This window comes from Anarhichas minor, unplaced genomic scaffold, assembly GCF_050575085.1.
Source record: "Anarhichas minor isolate MPS153535 unplaced genomic scaffold, ASM5057508v1 ptg000010l, whole genome shotgun sequence".
NCBI lineage: Eukaryota > Metazoa > Chordata > Actinopteri > Perciformes > Anarhichadidae > Anarhichas > Anarhichas minor.
The window spans coordinates 4,762,223-4,778,795 of NW_027466456.1; the positions used below are offsets into that span (position 1 = coordinate 4,762,223).

At 41.9% G+C, this 16,573-nt stretch overlaps 2 protein-coding genes across 2 annotated transcripts; both read right to left on the minus strand.

The window, feature by feature from the left end:
• Window positions 1–304: 304 nt before the first annotated feature.
• sec22bb (SEC22 homolog B, vesicle trafficking protein b) lies at window positions 305–5,351 on the minus strand. The gene is made up of 5 exons (XM_076087712.1): window positions 5,134–5,351; window positions 3,598–3,707; window positions 3,302–3,462; window positions 2,576–2,722; window positions 305–2,424 (listed from the first exon to the last, which is right to left on the minus strand). The coding sequence occupies exons 1-5, from the start codon at window positions 5,206–5,208 to the stop codon at window positions 2,270–2,272; spliced, it is 648 nt and encodes a 215-aa protein (XP_075943827.1). The 5' UTR covers window positions 5,209–5,351; the 3' UTR covers window positions 305–2,269.
• Window positions 5,352–8,632: 3,281 nt separating this feature from the next.
• On the minus strand, window positions 8,633–15,974 carry npl (N-acetylneuraminate pyruvate lyase (dihydrodipicolinate synthase)). The gene is made up of 12 exons (XM_076087711.1): window positions 15,764–15,974; window positions 15,334–15,419; window positions 13,198–13,271; window positions 11,700–11,787; window positions 11,536–11,593; window positions 10,574–10,649; window positions 10,304–10,396; window positions 10,015–10,160; window positions 9,843–9,889; window positions 9,669–9,753; window positions 9,532–9,571; window positions 8,633–9,424 (listed from the first exon to the last, which is right to left on the minus strand). Exons 2-12 carry the CDS (start codon window positions 15,402–15,404, stop codon window positions 9,279–9,281), a joined length of 924 nt encoding a protein of 307 aa, XP_075943826.1. The 5' UTR covers window positions 15,405–15,419; window positions 15,764–15,974; the 3' UTR covers window positions 8,633–9,278.
• Between the last annotated feature and the right edge of the window lie 599 nt (window positions 15,975–16,573).

Sequence of the window (16,573 nt, forward strand, 5' to 3'; positions counted from 1 at the left end):
ATTCAGACGGTCATAGGAAAAAGATTCAAAGGTTAAATCTCAGGCTGTTTAAATGACAAAGAATGTACAATTCTAACTGCTGTGGTGAGTTCCTGTCTTAGATAACCCACGTTTGCATTTCAACAGCCTCGGATCAGGATTATAATATAAACTGGTGGCAATTTGCTGTCTTGTACGTGTGTTCTGCATAAGATGGCTTAACCAACAGTGAGAATTCCTCCTAACTTTATAACGCAAACAACTCTCATCTACGTTCCCAGATAAAGGACATCTGATGAAGGTCTTCTGACAGAAAGGAAGCGTGTTTTGTGCAAATGATTTTATTCATAGATAGCAGACAGAACAGAAAAGGAGAAGGTGTCCTTTCCAGCCGTGAGCACCTGCGTCTCTCAGCCTGAATTCACTGTTAAATTGAGTCTACATGTGGACACTTTATACAAAATGAAAAAAGGACCGGACCAGACATGTTTAATGTCTGTATGTCTGGTAACAGAAAGGTGTTGGCCCACACAGTCACGGTGCAAGAGACGGTAAAAGGAGTACGGATACACTCTGCTGAGGTAGGGACTGTACCAAAGTTATTGAAGGGGGGGGGGGGGGGGGGGCGGGTTGAAGAAACAAGGCTTCCCCCAGCGACATTAACATTTTATTTTGGCTCCCTCCTATGAATAATCCAGCCACCCTCTATTTTAGAATAAAGACTAATTAATAGGCTAAACTTGTATAATAAAAATAATATTGGCCAACTTTATATGGCCCATTAGTTGTTGTTGTGATGAAGGCTAAAGTGAAGGAGGTAACAAGATCATTTAATCAGTATTAATTGTACACATACATTTCCATGTTCTGTTTCTCATCATTTATCCTATTAGCTAGTTGACTGTGATGCTAAAAATACAAAATAAAATTGACAGGAAAGGCCCTTATCACAGCAGGTAAACACAGGGGTAATTAATAACAATAATTATGGGCCAGGGCCCTGTTATTGAGCATGCTGGCTCACTGTATTGGCTGTGAAACACTAAACAGAACAGGAGCATAATTAATCCATTACACCTGTGTTTTTTCATGTCAAAATGGCTGCTGTGAAAAGGGCCTATTGTTGTTCTCTACGTATGATAAAGGGCACCTTTATGACCCACTGTGAACACTAAAACAATGTTTTTCTTTGATTTAAGGGCAGAAATATAAAATTAAAAAAGGTGCTGAATTTGAAATTCAGAGCCTATCTATGATTGAGGAACTGCCCCTACACGGCTCTCAACATGGCGACGGCAAGCAGCCAACGGTGCTGAGAGCGCCAACAGTGTAAACAACGACAACAGTGCTGATGGAGCTAACAGCGTTTACCTGAGGGGGGGGGGGACCAGAGGGTGACGACGATTAGCTAGCCACACACGCAAAGGACACACAGCGACTCACATGCACTAACATGCACGCGTGGCCAGACTGGCTATGTAAACAAAGCACAGAGAAGCTCCGATTACAACACACAAAGAGGGAGAGGGACTTCATTCTCCGCTCTGGACGCCATCGTTTGCCGCAATATTAATGCTCTGAATTTCCAATTTAGCACCTTCAAAAGAAAGCGGACTTCCCTGCTTTTGGCAATAAAAAAAAAAACATCATCCTCCTGACTCCCTAATAGATTTTGTACAGTCCCTTGTGGGGTCACTGACTTCCCATAATGGTGGAGAGAATCAGCTAAAGTATACACGGGTGAAATAGCCTTTTGCAAGGCTTACATACAATATTTAAAACAATAAACCCTCAAGTCTACTTGAATTACTTTTCTTATTTTTTCCAAATCGTAACTGTGTTCCAGGGCCATTAAGCCACCACTACTGTGATTATAATGTTAATGAATGCAGATACCCAGATGCTGTGCTCAGGATAAGTAGAGTTGTTTCGATGAAATCAGTGCTGTTACAGTTCAGTACAGCTTTGGAAACTCGCAGAAACAGGAAACTTGCTTTTCTCTTAATTTTCCCTCCACACTTCAAAACCAATCACCTACAAAAACAGAGCAATCGACCCACACAGACGCATTCACTTAGTTCCGCTCATCTCCAGTATCTCTAACGCATTGTTGAATAATTGTTACGAATATTACATGTAATCACTTATAATCAGATCACACATCCAGGTGAGAAGAAAATGGGCGGTGGTATGTCAGCAAAGTCTTATTAAGAGCAGGTATCCTGTTTTTAGTGTCTGCAGACTCTCTGCAGCTCATTTTCCACGTCAATACCTCTTTCCTCTTCCTCTCTCAGAGCCACCAGAAGCGCACATAGACGATGAGCATGATGAAAAACACACCGCCGGCTGCCAGCTTGGCATAGGTGGAGCGGGTGTTCAGATACTTGGCGTCGCTCCTGTACTTCTTCGACAGGCTGGACAGGTTGCTGGCCTTGGAGTCCAGCGCTGCAGAAAGGAGAGACGGGGAGGAAAAGGGGGGGGGGTGAAAAAGGAGGCGAGGGAGACACAGACGAGGGCAAACAATCAAATGAGGATCACAGTGTGGATGTAAACTTTTATCGTTCGGTGAGAGGAGGACACATCGACATGGACTTACCAGAGAGAGCCTCTCCCCTCTGCAGCACCTCCTCTATGTTAGCCACCATGATCCTCTGCACGTCCTGGAGCTCCGTGTTGATGTTGCCCAGATTCCTTCTCGCTCGGCTGTCAATGTACGACTTCTTGGTTTTTTGGATGTAGGTGTCTGGTGAGGCACAAAAATAAGAAAAAGAAGTTAACGGCACAGCTCTGGTAGACTTTTTCCATCTGTGTGTTTGACAAAATCCCCCTCTCCGATAGATTTAACCAGTGCCATAATAAACTAGAGGAGTGGCATTTGTGTTTGCTCCTATTGATTTTTTGTTCTTGGCAGGTGACGCAGAACTGACCAGCGATGCAAGAAAAGTCAGTCAAAAGTCATAAAATTTAAATTTGATGCATCTACCACATCGATATCATGACCGACACTGACCTCACCAAGCACTCAGCATAGGCCAGACACAACCAATCAACAACTTCTTCAGTGACATTATAAATATAAATCAGTTTCCTTCATTAAGTCAGGCCAAATTAGTCTCTAGTGCCACTTTCAGCTACCTTAAATAAGAAGTATGAATGAAGAAGATGTGGTGAACAGATTTTAAAATCAGGGGGGGGGGGGGGAAGCACTGAAATTAAGAGAGACGGGTATCGTATGTGTCATCACAACTCAACATATTAACGCATTTGAGACAAGCCCAGAGAGGCAGTGATTCAGTTGCTCCTGGCTCTCTTTTCGTCTCACCAAATTCGATGAAGGAGTAGGGCCGGGAAACAGTGGGGACCTTCCTTCCATGCTGCTCATGAAACTCTGCCTGCAGGTCTTCGAGGTAAGCAAAGGCCAGCTTCTTAGCAAAGCTGGCTTCGCACAGCACCAGATAGCACACTCCCTTATCTATGAAATAGCTGCAGGGTGGAACAAGAAACCGTGACAGAAATACTTGTAAGTATTCCACATTTATATTAGTGTTCTCTGCCACTGTGTTATAATGTTAGGAAATGTGTGGTTTTAACTGTATTCATGTTGTTCTTCATACTCACTGAAATGACATGGAGCCGGCCTCTAAGGTGCAGCGTGTGGGACTCTGATCATTCAGTTTCCTGAAGAGCTGCTTAGCTTGACTCTGATATTGCTGAAGGTCCCGACCCATCTGATCAGACGGGGGGGGGGGGGGAGAGAGCAGATCAGTAACCATACGACTCACTCGCATCTCACACAGAATTATGGTGTTTACTCAGGGCAAGAAATAGACTTTTAGTGCTACATTTGCTACATTTCACAAGCAAATGTCACTATTGTAGCACCAGTTAAATGACAGTGTGATTTATTAATTTGTTTGCTTAAGTGCTTCACAAGACAGACAGAAATAGCAACCGCCCCCAAAGTCCAGATTTCACACTATCTCCCTTGACGGAGTGCATTTCTTGCCCTGTAAAGCGTGCTGGAAATAAACAGTTGGCACAAAACACTACAGACACACTCAGCAGTGTGATGCTTTAAGAACAAAAAGCCACTCCAGCTGTTTGTGGTGAAGTAGGGCCAGAATTTTTGGATGGTGGATGGTTTTTTTCATTTCTGTTTAAATGCAAATGACAGTTTCCTTACAGCAACACGGTAGCATCACAGATACACACGCATGATGTGGAAGCACAGAGCAGAGACACAACAAACCTTTTCACTTCCCTTTATGAGAGCAAACAAGAGAGTGAAGGGAGAGATGTTAGACTCCTGGTAAGTCATGCTCAAAACATACTGCAACAACTTAACATGTCACAATGCCATGTATTTTTTTTTACATTTTCTCATATGTTAAAGTTTATGTTTGTGTCTATTGGAGTTTTGAGGAGGGTTCATGACATGATGCAATAGAACAAGGGATGTTGCATCTGAACCGCGAGGACATTTTAATAATTAACATAATTTCAGACGGTATTCCTTTAAAAAAAATAAAATAAACAAACACTTCTGATAAGAATTTCCTTAAATTTGGTGTTTCAAAATGGCAAGCAAGACATCTACTGAGCAGATCATTCTACAGTTGAAAAACACGCTAGCGCCATCTGGTGGACAATATATGTAAATACAACACTTTTTTTTAACTTAACGTCAAAGATATAATTTTAACTGTTTCTGGTTTCTTATCGGTCCAACATACATACATGCATCATATGTATATATGTATATGATCAGCTAAAATCTAAAATATTAAAATAGATTATACTGCAATCTGAAATGTTCTGCTGGAAAAGATGCATAACCTTTAAATCAGGTGTTACAACATATAGATACGTATGACTGTGGAAAGCAGATTTTGAAGACTTAAATTAGACTGTGTTAAGGCTCACATAGCTTACAGGTGAAGTTATGCAATGCTCAAAGGACTAGAAGCAGCATCTGGATTAGGCGAGGGTTCAAACACTGAGTCAGTTGCTCTGTGTGCACACAGACAGGCCTCCAGCCGCTATGTTAGCCAACGTGTCAGTCTAGCATTTGTACAATTTAAGAGGCGTTCACAGCCTGCAGTGATAACAGCGAACAGACAGCTAGCAACAGAAAGAAAAAGCTGCTATTTTAACCTGTTCGTCCTCCTGCATTGAGGCGGCTAACGGCAGACCGTCAGCCAGCCGAGCGATCATCGTCAGCAGCACCATCTCTCTCCGCGATGTCCGGCTGTTTCTCCGCGGCCCAGTGAACGTTACAGGTAAACTGGTTACCAGCGTCTGACGGGGCTGTAAACTGACAACACCGCAGGGCTGACGCGCTGAGCTGGCCGGAAACGCAAGAGCTTTGTGCGTGTGTCACTGCTAAATGGTTCCGTACTTCTCGTTGTGCGGAGCCAAGTGTCCACAAAATATAGGTTCCGTCTCACTTTTACTTAAACCGTTTTCTTCAGACATTGGACGTCTGTTTGTGTTTATAGTGGCTATTCGTGCTTTATTTAATGTATTTTATGTCCTACTGTAGTAATAGTACTGTCCCATTGTGTATGATTTACATATTTCTCGTCTTAGACATTAAATAAATAAATACGTAGCTCGAGGTCCACGCACTAACCTTTTTCAGCAGTAGACATGGAGACATGGGACCACATCCCCTCCCATATGTCCATCCACTGAGGAAGACCGTGAGGTGCGACTGAAAGCACCAGGAAAAACGCTAATAAATGGACTGAGAATATTTTTGACTAACAGTTTCCATGGTCAAGAATGAATTTTTACGGTTAAATCAGCATCGTTAATTGTCAAATAATGATCAATAATTCGGCTTTTATGAGTTTCAGAAATAAAAATGTACTGTATTAAGATTTCAAACATTTGTATTCACCCTAAAATTATTTATAAACTGTTTATTTTAAGAATCTTTAAAAAATACCGTTGGGTTGATCTGCTAATAAATGATGCGTTTAAATGCAGTGTTGTATGCAGATCAAGGATGATTTTTGGTTTCATTATGTCTGCCAATATGTAAATATTTTTATGTGAATATTTTACAGAAAATGTGCCCTGTCACTTCGAGAAAGTATGAAAATGACAAGATAAAAGACAATTATTTCCCCCTTTCTTTCAAGAAGGCCACAGTAAGGCCAAGATAATAGCATAATCAGCCCTTGAATGCCTTCTGTCCAGTAAATGATGCCATCTCCACAAAACAGGACATCATCATTACAAAAGTCACCGTTCCATTTCCATTCTGCTTATTGCACAGAATGATATCACTCTTACTCATCGAATCCCTTATTGGTCCTTTACGCAGTGGAGCAGCCAAAGCTCACAATGAGTCCATTTATCTAGTAGTTGTAAGTGCAAAGTATATACAGCTGAGGGCAGCATTGGTTACTTTTAGGATAAGCCTCAGGGAGACAAGCCTTCTCTACAACACAAAGAAAGTGACTTTTCCCCCCTGTCTTTATGGTATTGAACCTATTTCATTCAAATGGCTGCATTATGCCATCTCCTGAAAAGGCAAGTTCAAGGCATTGCTCAGGATTTACTTTTCCCACGATACCCTGACAAAACTATGTCAAAACAGCTGATTTGGAAATGTCAGATGGAGCAAAGAGCTCCACACAGAAGTTGTGCAGCAAATCATTTGAACTCTTGGCACAAAGGCCAGCAAAATGGAGTTGTAGCCCGGCAACCCTTCTCCAAAGACATGCACATACACACATTTTAAAACTATCACACACATCTAATACGCAGGCTGCACTCACAACCAAGCTGTGAGACCGCGAAAGAAAGACCTCACCAGACCTTCCACAACCTCTCAGTCGTATCAGTTGTGAGCGAGTCAGGTGGCGTGTCCGCAGGGAGTCGCTGTCACAGGCTGCCAGACCCCCACCAAGTGAACCCCGGCATCTGCCACACAGCATGTCTGCTGCCTGTCTGACATTTCATGGAGGCGAGGCATGGCATGAGCTGAGAGGAACGAGATGAAAGCCCACAAGTGTGGATCCCGTCACACGATATATTTAATAGAAAACCATCCTTAAAATAGAATAAGTCTGTGATTTAATTCCTTTTCTATGGGAAGAAGTGGGCTTCCAGGATAGGGTACATGCAAGTGTGTCTGAATTGAGCTGAGGAGGAGAGAAGAATATTCAAGGACAACAGGTGGAACAGGAAGGCTCCACGGCTAACAAGAACATATTGAACACAAGAGTTATCAGTTGCATATCAGATTATTATTTTTTTCCCCCTGCTCCAACAGCCCACTGTCTTCATGGGGATCATCAAAGTATCCTCCCATATCATCTCTCCTCTCTGTTCACTTACAGTAATACCAAAGTGTGATGTGCGCATTCAACACAGCCTCGGGGGTAGAAAGTGATTTCATAGGCGTGAATACTACTTTACATGCCTGTCTGAGAAGTGCTGCCTGTGATAGTGTTGAATAGTGCTCATCTTAACTGCCTCCAATTGCACAGGCTGACTACTGACTAGGACAGCAGTGACAATCATCACCGTAACGACCATTACTTGACCTCGTGGCCTCACTGTAGTACCCCAACACACACGGTCGTCACAGAAGACTACTGTAGTTCACAACTCTGTAGTTCACAACTCGCTGCACTTGTTTTGAATCCAGATTTTCTATTAAGAGAAGCAACTCGTGACGAAACATGGCTTTAACAAGTGGAAGGTAGTAGTGCCATACCACTCCAGGGATCGGTAAACCTGCTGAACAGTGGCATACCACTCCAGGGAGCGGTAAACCGCTGAACAACCGTCCCATACCACTCCAGGGATCGGTATACCACTCCAGGGATCGGCACGCCATGGGCCACTTTTCGATCTCGGCATCACTTGCTTTTCTCTCTCACATCAGTTTACCTACAGTTTCTCTAAATTCGCTGCCTTTTTGCGGCGAATAGAGAAGCAGATGTTTTTAATGGAACCACATCGATCAAAACTACCAAACCGCGTAGTTAAGAGGTTCATTGGAAACAACTGCAGTGACATTCAGGTTGGGAGAGGACTTATCTAGAACGAATTGTTTTAAAATGTTCAATTTGGGTGCAAACCACAATTTTATCCAGGTTTAAAGTTATGTAAACTCATGTGAGAAGTGCAAACAGGCTATTACTTGTTCTCAGAGGATTTCTTGAAAGTTGCTTGAACTGTTTAAGCAAACAAATGTAACCACAAACAAATCCACAACTGGTTTTCAAGTTAATTATCAGCTGATATAAATAACGCAGTGACTCCAGGACTAAAATAATATCAAACTATTATGTATTTCAAGGAAATGTTAGTGAATACAGAGCTAGAGGGAAGGATGAAAATAAAAAAAAAAAAAAAGGTCAGACAGTGCAGAATTTCCAGCTGACTAGACACCACGACCACGAGACACACTCACTGGTTATGGACATAGCTGCACTGTCTCACACACACACACACACACACAAACCAGTGCTTGTTTGTGCTGGCCTCAGAGATAATCTGGCCTTGTGATTTTTAAACTTCTCAGGAACAATAGAAAGAGACATTAATTAATCTGGACCACCGCATAGATCAACGCATTAGCTAGTAAGAAATTGGTGATTAATTGTTATAATAATAATACAAACCAGAGAAATTATACAGTATATTGCCCTTTAATAAGAAATTCAACAACAAACAACAAACAGTATGAATTCTAACTCAAAACAGGCTGAATCGGTGTTTTATGCTCCCTTCTTACGACCAAGATGTTTCATTCCCTTTTCTGGAGTGTTTATTCCTTCATGACACAGCGTTCATTTTAACGCTTCTTCTGTCTCCGTTATCGTCCCTCTGATGGAGAGAGCTCAACACCTGGGTTTTTCCATAACTTTTTGTATTTTTCAAAGTGGAAAAATAATGCTGAACTTTCATTTCACTGGTGGCAAAACATTCTACAAACACGAAAACAATGAATTAGTAAAGCTTTGACTCTTGTTTGACATTTTTTGAGGATGGTTCACTGTGATCGTTTTTAAGTTCTATGAATGCCATGTGACAGTCCCCGTTTTCCTACATGTAACAGAAACAAAAGTGCCACATTTCCCCGAGTTAGTTATTCTTACATTTAAGAAATCATAAAAAAAAAGAGATTAAAATATTGGTTAACATATTTGATTTTTTTCCCCCCATTAAAAAAGTAAGTACTGACTTGTGAAAAACATCTCTTAACAGTAACTTTTGATTCAAGGTGTAAATGTGCTGTGTTGAGCTAATGATGGATTTTAACAATCAACAAAATATCAACAGTCAGCATAAATTTGCCGGTATTTCTTCACGATGAGCCCAACGTCAGCGTAAGGACACGGCGTCACAGGGAGTCGAGGGGGCCCGAGGCTCAAGCCCGACAACTCGCTCATCAGCTGCTTGTTCACTCCCACGTCAAAGCCTGTCAATAACAATAAGGACGTTTCAGGTGGAGAAAGACTTCTATAGCACAGGAGCATTCATTTATCCAATAATATGACTGAAAAACATGACGCAGGCGCCGCTCACCAAGTTTCATGGCGTAACAGAGGAGCTCTTGCATCTTGAACTGCTCATGGAAATGAGATAAAGATGTCAGCAAACAAAATAAATGTAAATAAATATCAGAGTGAAGTTGGGAGCAACGGCAGCAAGATGGGCGGTACCTGTATCTTCCTGGCTTGGACAACATCGCCGTCCTTAAATGCCGACATGAGCTTGTTGAAATGACGTCCTGCGTAGTTGTAAGTGCTGCGGGCAGACAAATGAAACGCATGTAAATAACCGTTAACCAGAGTGAAGGAAAGGAGAGGAAGCACTATGCAGGATCACACACGGACCTTCCAACTGCTCCATCGGCCCCCATAGCCAAAGCTGCAAGCAGTTGCTATGGACAAAAAAAAAAAAAAAAAAGACAGAAACTTTGTTTTAGGCCGGCTCTGTGGTGGAGGTCAGAGTCGTAAAAAACTTCTTTCACGATAAGCAACTATAGAAGATGGAGAAAGAGCTGACCTCATCCGAGCCGTAGAGGAAGGACCAGTGAGGCGGATAGTTGCTGATACAGTAGCCAAGGTCCATCAGGTCAGTCCCACTGAACTTCACACCTCTGAAGGAGGGAATGAGCTCTTCAATCCCTTCCAACACATCTCTCACTGGCACTGAAGAAAAGACAAAAAGAAAAACCGCCTCACATTCAGTATACCATCAGTTATAGACAACATGCTTTTTCAATCATGGTCGGGGATGCAGAGCCTCTCCATTTCTAAATGCAACTGCAAAATCAATCATCAGTGGCACTTACAATTAACACCGGTGACACATGGAATATGATAATAATAGAAAGGCAGAGTTGGGGCAGCCGAAGCCACTTCCTGGAGGAACGACCTCAAGGCGTCTGAAGCAGAATGACAGGGAAAGAAATGTGTACAACAAGTGTGAACGTGTGAAACAAGCACACAGTATTGACGTGTGAATAACATGTGAAAGTGGGTGTTCAGCCGCACACATTTTCAGTGGGTGTGAACTTGCATTTGAAAATAAATCCTTTTCCCCCACTAAAACCAGCGCATACCTGCAGTTCTGGGCTTGAAGAAGAACGGGGCCATGGCGGCAATGGCATGAGCCCCGATCTGCTCTGCATGTGCTGCCTGGAGGGAACATGAACGTTGTGAGGACGAGCAACAAAAACTAAGGCAATTAGTAGCTACTGCTATAGTGGATATATTACATTTGTAGTTTCTTTATACAGTATACGATCACTGAAGTGTTTTGATCTACGGTTTAGTTCCCATTGTTGGGGCTCGGGGTCATGTACTTGTTTTTTTTTTTCTCATTCAAGTTGGCAACTGGTTTAAAGGAATAGTTCAACACTTTCTGGCAGAGAGTTAGACGAGAAGATGTTTGAAGAAGTTAAATATGAAGCTTCAGCTAGCAGTCTGTTAGCTTAGCATAAAAAAATAAAAATAAAAAAAAAGAACAGCTGTTTTGAACAAACAAAATCCTAAACTAAAAGAACTTGTTGCATCTTGTTGGTTCAATCCGTACTAAAGCAACTGCTCAGAACCAGGAAACAGTCTGACATAACTTGCCGTCTAGTCTTTTCTATTGTGTCGCTCTTACCGTCGCCACGTGCAAACACTAAATGAAATTAGATGTCGAAAGACTTGAAAAATGTGGGACATCGACGACTGAACTAAGCAGACGAGGCAGGCCGAGTGGAATTGCATGCACCATAAAAAATATATTAAAAGACTTCATCATCAATACCTCCAGGACTGAACACTACCTCCGGAAAATTCGAAGGACCCAAAATGTAGAACTGTCAACGTGGTATTTAAAGTGGAAATTAACATGTTCTTCCGCTAAAATGAATAAATTAAACTCATAACGAGATGGCACTTAAATCACTTCCTTTTTTTTTTAAACCAGCCTGACTGGGACCAGGCTAGTCTTGGGGGATAAGTTTCTGTGGTAACTTTTCCTTCTCTTATTTAAACACTTCCTGAAAATACATCACTAAAGGCAACAACTCACCAGTTCTTTGGAGTCTTTAAGATTTATGCAGCCGACGTGCACGATCACGTGATCTAATCTGTCGACACGTGCAAGAAATTTCACAATCTGTCGATTTACTGTTGCATTAGACTCGACAAACGGGATGAATCCCCCCCGATAGAGGCCCCCGTGTGACGACTTACCTGCCCTTGGCTTTCTGACACCACTCCTCAGCCAGGATCTTCCTCTCTGCAACAGTGAGAGACAGGCTCTCTCCGGTGGTCCCATTCACTGAAAGCAAGTACAGTCTCGTCTTACTTAGATACCGTTTTTGCACATCACAAATAAAAACCACATCTTGAAGGAAAGTAAAATAAAGAGAACAAGCTGGCCTGAATCTATAGCTTCACTGAATCACAAAGCAATAGATTACAATATAGTATGTCATACTAAATCCACAAAGAGGAAAGGAAAGAAAGCAAGAGACTTCTAATTGCACCATATATATATAGACAAAAAAAGGATTATCTAACATACAATGCCACGGTTAGCATAGGTAGCACTACCAGATCTTTTTGCAAAAATAAAAAAAGTGGAAGAAACCTCTGACGGGGCCTGTTCATAGAGGGATCCACCACCAAGACGACTGCGTGTGCAATTAGTGCGAGGACAAAACAATTACACGGGTAATGAGCGGTGATGCAGACAATGACAGGGAGATGAGAAAGAGCATGATCAGCACGAACATCCTCTGCTGGGTAGAGGAGGAGCTTAGCGGGAACTAAGGTGACTCATTGGGTTTGAGTAAAGTGTGAAATGAAACGGTAATCAGAGACACGATTGACACACAGGAAACACTGATTAGCTTTGATCAAAGTTAGAGCGAAGGTTCGGATTAGATATCGTCACCTTCATCTAACTTCTCTCTCTGCGCCTCTGTTCCAGGGACGGTGGCTATTGTGGAACAGATTGAGCACAACCGGCTTTGCAAACATACCAAGAGAAAGGTTGTTCATCCAATCGGTTTGTCGGGCCTCGAGGATACACTGCGCTTCTGAGTCACGTGTATACGTTCCTCCACAAGGCCCCTTTAAATCGGATCACGCTACGATGGGATCATCGTTTTTAAAATGGTATAATTCTATTAAAATATTACGGTAGTTGAATTAAAGGTCGACACTTTTTAATGTAAGAACAATTGCACAAAAAAGGGCTGATGACGAAATAATAACGTAGATCACACTCTATGAAGCAATATGTTTTGATGACATCTCTGCTCTCTGGTATTAACACATCACATAGAAAATGGATTATGTGGCTAAAATGAAATTAGAATTACAGGCGGTAGAATTGCCTTTTAAATGTTGAAACTAGTGCATTCAAAATGTAAACTATCACAAGCTTCTGAAAAAGAAATGAAACTAAAGCCTTCAGAAGAGTTATTTTCTTAGCTTTGGAAAGTTTTGTGAAGTGACTTCACAGATCATTTCAGTCTAAATGTAGAGTTGCTGTCCCAAACTAACAACTAACCGACTCAGGCTTGGTTCTCCAGGGTGCTACCGGACTTTAGGGTTAACGCGTTGAACAGAGGACAAACATATTGACAAACCAACAAGATAAGGCATGCAATTTTGGGGATGATTCAGATTGAAAAACAGAAAATGACAGATATCAGAAGGAAGAATCCACCTTTAAACTTACCAAATATGCTATTAACACCTTGCTTCTCTTGCAAGTAGTCAACATAAGGTCCAATCTCTACTAGGTTGACATCACTGTTTTGGAAAAATGTAGGCATATACATTTTGAACAAAAAAAAACAAAACATGCAATAGTGCCTTAGATCTACAGGAGGGTGCCACAGTTTTCAATTATGTACACACGCCTCATTCCTCACTTTTAACTCTACAACACTTTCTCACCGACATAACACATATCACTCACTACTACGTTTCCATTTTAAAACGCATATGTTGTGCTACTTTCACACTGAGCGGCCACACTACGCCGGAGTTTTCGAGCACCGAGGACGGATAAGTTTGAAAACTCCGGGGTTGCCTTGTCGTGTGGACGCTGTAAACGCATACGATCACGCCCACACCCGCGTTCGCGACTTGATTGGTTCTTAGCAGCCATGACTTCCCTGATTCGTCACGCCCCCATCACGTGACCTTTCCCGGAAAATCACAAACAACAGTCTTGATTACCGATCGACTACCGGGGATACATCCCAAGTCTCTCAATTGTATCCCCGTGTCCCTCACTTGCGAAACCATGCGAGGAGAGAAGAAACGAGGAAATATGTTTTAAGATACAGGAGACATCCTTTCCTCAGTTGCGTCACGTGAAGCGATGTCCGTTTGTGACGACGGCGGCCACTGATCACAGCTGGAAGTCGGCTTTAACAGCTGGAGAGACTTTTGAGAAGTTTGTGTCTGCTCACATGACCACTGTACTTAATAATAGTAACTAATAATACTAATAAAGACACTTCATCACTGTCAGAGTAGAGGTGTTTTCTCTCTGTAGTTTGTGTCCTGTTTATAAGCACAGGATCGATTTCTATCGGCAGAATGTGTTTATATATTTAATAATTATTTGCTTGTACATTTTGAAATTCAGATTGCGACGTCATTATTAATTAACCCAGAATATGATTATGGTTTCTCTTGAATACTGGAATAATTTTTTTTAGGCTCCATGTTTCGGGGAAAATGTAAATTATATAACTAATCAAACGCGACACTCCTGAATGATCAGCCTCACGTGACTGAATGAAATGATGATAAATTATGTAAAAAGTGTTTAGTGTCTCCAGCTCTCTCTGGCTTTAATTGTATCCATAATAAAAGTTATTGAGTGAAATATCAGATCATGAAAAGATAAATCTTTCTAAAGAAAGTAGTTTGTGGTCCTTTTGTTGTTCAGATCAACAATGAACATCTATTTAAACTAGACGGTGAACCAGAAAACTAATCAAATATAAAACTAGAGTTGAATTTGTAATCTGTCTTCACTCTGGTATGAAACTCCAGTGATATTTAGAAAAAGCTGATCAGTCCGATCAGCTGCAGCGTCCAATCAAATAACTGATGAACAATGAGGGGGCGTGTCGGCCGTTAAAACACTTCCTGGAAGGCTGTTCTCCATGCGTCCTCGCTCATGGCTCCTCTGAGATCCCTCCTTGATCCTCAGATCAGAAATAACAGCTTTAGGACGAAGACCGTCAATATGGCGGAGCAGAACAACTTCCGGCTCAAGCGAGGAAATGACAATTGAAAGACTTGGGATGTACCCCCGGCTAATTTAACATGGGCACCTGATTACAGGCGTTGCTGACCTTGTTGTCTTTACTAGCAGCTGTTCAGTTAAAGTCTGCATGTTTGTGGAGGAAGCAGCTGTTAGCGAGCGGAGTGACCAGCGGCGTTATCCACCCTACGGAGCGGACGTCTAAAGTGACGGCTAGCGGCTTTGAGGAGGACGGACACAAAACGGAGGACTTTCCCTTTCTTATTAATGCTTATTTTGTTCTGCACAACTATTGTGAAGTGCACACACATAAAATATAAAGGAACAAAACATTGATTGCTCTCCAGTAGGACAGAGACGTCAGGTATTTTTTTTTTTTTTTAAACTAAGCAACCTATCTACTTGCTGTTTACAACGGCACCCGCATGCCCAGTGCACGTGAATAGTCACGTGATATTAGTTTTCAGACGTTTTAGTGAGGACTGATATCATTTAGAAAACTAATGTGAGGCTACATCCACACTACCAATACCAGCTAGACCGGTAAAACAAGCAGACAAGGTGAAGTGGTTCATAAAGGCTCCTTACCCTTGTGTGGTGAATGGAGTAAACGTGGCTGCAAATAGGCTTGTCAGCTTCTTTTCAGCAGAAGGACCCATGACTGATTTTGCTACCTGACGATGCAAACAAACAGATATGTCATAGGTGGGTAGAAAGAAAGAAACGAAGACAGAATAAGGTACAAAAGAAATGGAAAGGGGATAGGCTAACGTTACAGAATAAAGTGAGAAAGTATACTACAGCGTTACAAAAGAAAGTGAGAGGTGAAGATACAAAATAAAGAAAACAAGGAAAGAGCTGAAAACAAGGAAAGAGCTGTTAGCCCAGTGTTCACTTTTAACATCACACCTTGTTACGTACCATCACATTTTACAAAAACACTGCATCATACAACAACAGGATACACGGTGTGCAAGCAATTAAAACCTTTGTTAGGCTTACAGGGAAGGTTACGTACCTGTAACTTTGCGTGTTTCCGTTCTGCGCGATGTCAATTATATTTTTGGGTCGTCGGAAAAGGTGATAGTTGTCTCTTACCGGTTGATGCCTTCTTATATATATAACGTGACAGTTGGTCACGTGACGCCACAAAGCGTGACGGGAAATATAGTCAGGCTCGTTTGAGATGAGCCAGTCCTGTGCAGACTCGAGCGGCCGCAGCTTTTAGAGCCAGGCGCCGCTCCACCAACTGCATGACCCCAATGATGCATGAAGTTTTCACAGACAGACACAACGCAAGTTTCCACATAAATATATATTTACAAACATACATGAATAAATCCAAACGAGGTCTGTAAACAAGTAGCCTACAGATCGGATCTAAGAGGAAGTAACTGTTTCTATGACTTCTTGGGTACATCCCAAGTCTCTTAATTTCATCCCCGTTTCTCTGACTTGCGAAACCATGCGAGGAGAGAGGATTTGAGGAAATATGTTTTAACGTGCGTCATTTCCTCAGTTGCGTTACGTGAAGCGACGTCTGTTTCTGATGACGGCGGCCGCTGGATCAACTGTCAGCCGGATTTAGAAGCTGGAGAGACTTTTAAGAAGTTTATGTCTGTACACAATAATGGTAGTAACTAATAATACTAAAAACTAATAAAGACAGTTATCATCACTGTCGAGTGTTACCTGTTTAACAATCTGTGTTCTGTTTATAAGCGCAGGATCGAGTTCTACCGCAGAATGAGTTTGTCATATTTATGAATTATTTGCGTGAACGTTTTGACATTCTGATTGTGACGTCCAGGCTCCATGTTTCGGGGGA

Excerpts from the sequence above, each read along its gene's own strand:
- sec22bb (XM_076087712.1), bottom strand. The coding sequence starts at position 5,208 with ATGGTGCTGCTGACGATGATCGCTCGGCTGGCTGACGGTCTGCCGTTA. Across the intron at positions 3,708-5,133 it reads CAATGCAGGAGGACGAACAG|ATGGGTCGGGACCTTCAGCA; the intron begins GTTAAAATAGCA and ends CCGTCTGATCAG. Across the intron at positions 2,723-3,301 it reads CTACTCCTTCATCGAATTTG|ACACCTACATCCAAAAAACC; the intron begins GTGAGACGAAAA and ends GTGCCTCACCAG.
- npl (XM_076087711.1), bottom strand. The coding sequence starts at position 15,404 with ATGGGTCCTTCTGCTGAAAAGAAGCTGACAAGCCTATTTGCAGCCACG. Across the intron at positions 10,161-10,303 it reads ATGTGTCACCGGTGTTAATT|TGCCAGTGAGAGATGTGTTG; the intron begins GTAAGTGCCACT and ends TCTTTTCTTCAG. Across the intron at positions 9,425-9,531 it reads CTGTTACGCCATGAAACTTG|GCTTTGACGTGGGAGTGAAC; the intron begins GTGAGCGGCGCC and ends TGTTATTGACAG.